The sequence below is a fragment of the Salvelinus alpinus genome, chromosome 24 (genome assembly GCF_045679555.1).
Source record: "Salvelinus alpinus chromosome 24, SLU_Salpinus.1, whole genome shotgun sequence".
Classification (NCBI taxonomy): domain Eukaryota; kingdom Metazoa; phylum Chordata; class Actinopteri; order Salmoniformes; family Salmonidae; genus Salvelinus; species Salvelinus alpinus.
Genome location: NC_092109.1, coordinates 12386623 through 12389289, shown reverse-complemented (window position 1 = coordinate 12389289; position 2667 = coordinate 12386623). Strand labels below are relative to the sequence as shown.

Here is a 2667-nt window from a genome sequence, read left to right as displayed (position 1 = left end):
GAAAATAATTTCTCAACGATATGAAAGTTCAATTCAAAGGGTTTCAAAACTGTGACACAAGCGAGGATTATTAACGTGTAGATAGAGCACACATCGGCTGTACCGTCATCAATTAATGGAATGAAAATCCAAGAGGGGCCCTTTTGGGTGAACGATAGTTAATGCACACAGAACGAATGAAAAGGATGAAAGGATTCCATCTCACAGCGGATGATGACTTTTAAATGGCAATCAACATTCATATTTCTTTAATATTTCCAAAATTGTAGACACTTTCCCAACAATAGTTTGACAATGTGATTAAAACACAGCTGACATTTCACCCTGCTCTCTAACTCTTCACCGACCCTCTGCTCCAATCATCATCAACAGTACAAATATTCTGCAGTTTCCCATATTAATAATCTATTAGAACACAAACCACACTCTCTAGGAATACCAAGTATTCTTGATGCTCTGCCTACGACATGCTTGAAAGAGAAATAGTTGTGTTTGGTTTTTGTTTAGGCCCCAGGCTGAAGATCATGGATCACAAGGAAGGTATTTTGTCGTGGGAGGGGCAGTGTATAGGTCTCTGCCAAAGAGATTATTGACAGCGTCTGAAAGAGAGGATGATAAATTAGTATTGGCCCCACGCATCGCTCTGGCGGCACACTGGACACCGCTAAAAGACTGCCATTCAGCTTTCTGGTTTGTGTGTGTGTGTTTGTGTGTGTGTGTGCGCGCCCGCATTTCCCTTGTGTTACCCTGCTTGAATTGCTGTGCTGCAATTCTTCAACTGTGTTATTTCAACAAAACACACATTTTCCAAAAATACTACATGAGTTATTAAAATACCTATAAAACATTTGTGCAGTCTTATGTTTACATGTCTCTCATCAACCAACAGACAGTTATGCTATGTCAGGTTATCCATACAGTATGTCATAGGATTTACCCCCAAAGAAATTATTCAAAAAGAGTTCAAAACAGAGAAACATAGGAAAATGTCAATAGCAAACAACTTAGCAAAAATATAAAACTCCATTCAGCATGGATTTTTAGCGGTATTAATATAACACACATTTCAAATGCAGGGAAGTCTGACCTGAGAATGCCATGGAAACCAATGAAAAAAAACACAGAGTAATCCCAAACAAATCAATATCATACAAAACCAGAGATCTGACAGAGTGCTTCAGAGCGCCGTTAGTGTAAAGTCATTACATTTCATGAACACAAAGAAAGATGGAAAAGGGGAAGAGAGAGAGAGAGAGAGGTGGACAGAGAGAAAGACAGGAGAGATGGAGTAAGGAAGAGAGAAAGATTGGATGAAATACACACAAAAAGCGGTCAAGGGAGAGAGGGAGGAGAAAAAAAAGCAACACTCAAGCTCCTTTATCCTTCTTCCCTTTCAGACCTTCCTCAACATATTTATCTTTGGAGGGGGTGGGCACCATGTTAGTCCCCCCCAGCCAGTCCCAGTGGGAGAAGAACGGGGCAAAGTTTGTCCCGGGCATCCGGTGGTGAGCGTCGTGTTTGGGGGGTCCGCCCCACAGGCCGAAGGGCACCAGGCGGTGCAGCGACCAAGGGAAGTCGTAGCCACAGTGGTCCTCAGTGGACACACATATGGTGAACACCATGAAGCCCCAAGCGGTCAGGCAGTGGCACTGCAGCAGGAGGGGGTCCACAGTGGTCCAGAAGCCCGAGCTGATCAGCTCCCAGGCGGACACATACTGGGTAACCAGGCTGAAGGGCTGAAGGTACTGGTGGTGCATGGCATGGAAGGTACGGTACAGCCATGGGACTCTGTGGTGTAGAAGATGCCAAAGGTAGAACTGGAAGTCAAAGACCACCATGCACCCCAGGATGCCCAGGAGGAAGCTCATTAGAGTGGGTGCGTCACGGGGGAGCGGGATAGGAGGCCTCCACAGCCACTGGCCCACAGCAGCAGGGAAGATATAGACCAGGTGGTTGTAGGCTGTGAGATACAGGGTGGTCCAGATGTTGTCCCAGGTGACAGGTCTGTCTGGGTGGAGCTTGTAGCTGTTGAGGGCTGGCCAGCTGGGGGCCAGGAGGTCTAGCAGGGTGTAGAGGGTCACCAGAAGAAGGTAGGTAGAGACAGAGATGACCACAGGAAACAGAGGGCTCCGCAGCTCAGCCTGGTGGTGCTGCAGGAGGTAGTCCCACGCCGGCTGGAGGACGGACTGCTCCGGGAGCCCCAGACCCAGGGTCAGGGTCAGGTTAGCCACGGTCAGGTGAGACATCCAGGGGAGAGACACACCACTGAACAAACCGCCTGCACTCATTGTGTCCCAACTAAAGTCTAATAGTCTCAGAGGATTCATTTATATCTGGGTTGGTTGCAACAGACTCCACAAGAATGGCAAAGATACTTCCAGCTGTAATGTAATGTTTGTTTTTCTGCAAAAGGCAAATAATCTGGTGCCGTAGTGCCAAATTAGGTTGGCGGTCGATCTTAGCCTCTTATGTAGATTGAGGCGCCACCTCCTCCTCCCCCCCTCCCCCTCCCACATTTCTGACCCAGATCTGAGAGAGCTGCTTCCCGCTGTTCAGAAGTGACAAAGACAAAGTCAAGTGTGTTTTCTTTACTGGCATTGAGGAGAAACAATACACTGTGGTCAAAGCCAAACATTGGTGCTCATGTATTAATGCAGAAACTTGTGA

The 2667-nt window shown here is 47.0% G+C and overlaps 1 protein-coding gene across 1 annotated transcript; it reads right to left on the bottom strand.

Annotated features, from left to right (window-relative positions):
• Positions 1 to 214: 214 nt before the first annotated feature.
• LOC139552168 (cholesterol 25-hydroxylase-like protein 2) lies at positions 215 to 2439 on the bottom strand. Its single transcript, XM_071363613.1, has one exon. It carries the CDS (start codon positions 2325 to 2327, stop codon positions 1368 to 1370), a length of 960 nt encoding a protein of 319 aa, XP_071219714.1. The 5' UTR covers positions 2328 to 2439; the 3' UTR covers positions 215 to 1367.
• Between the last annotated feature and the right edge of the window lie 228 nt (positions 2440 to 2667).

Excerpts from the sequence above, each read along its gene's own strand:
- LOC139552168 (XM_071363613.1), bottom strand. The coding sequence starts at position 2,327 with ATGAATCCTCTGAGACTATTAGACTTTAGTTGGGACACAATGAGTGCA.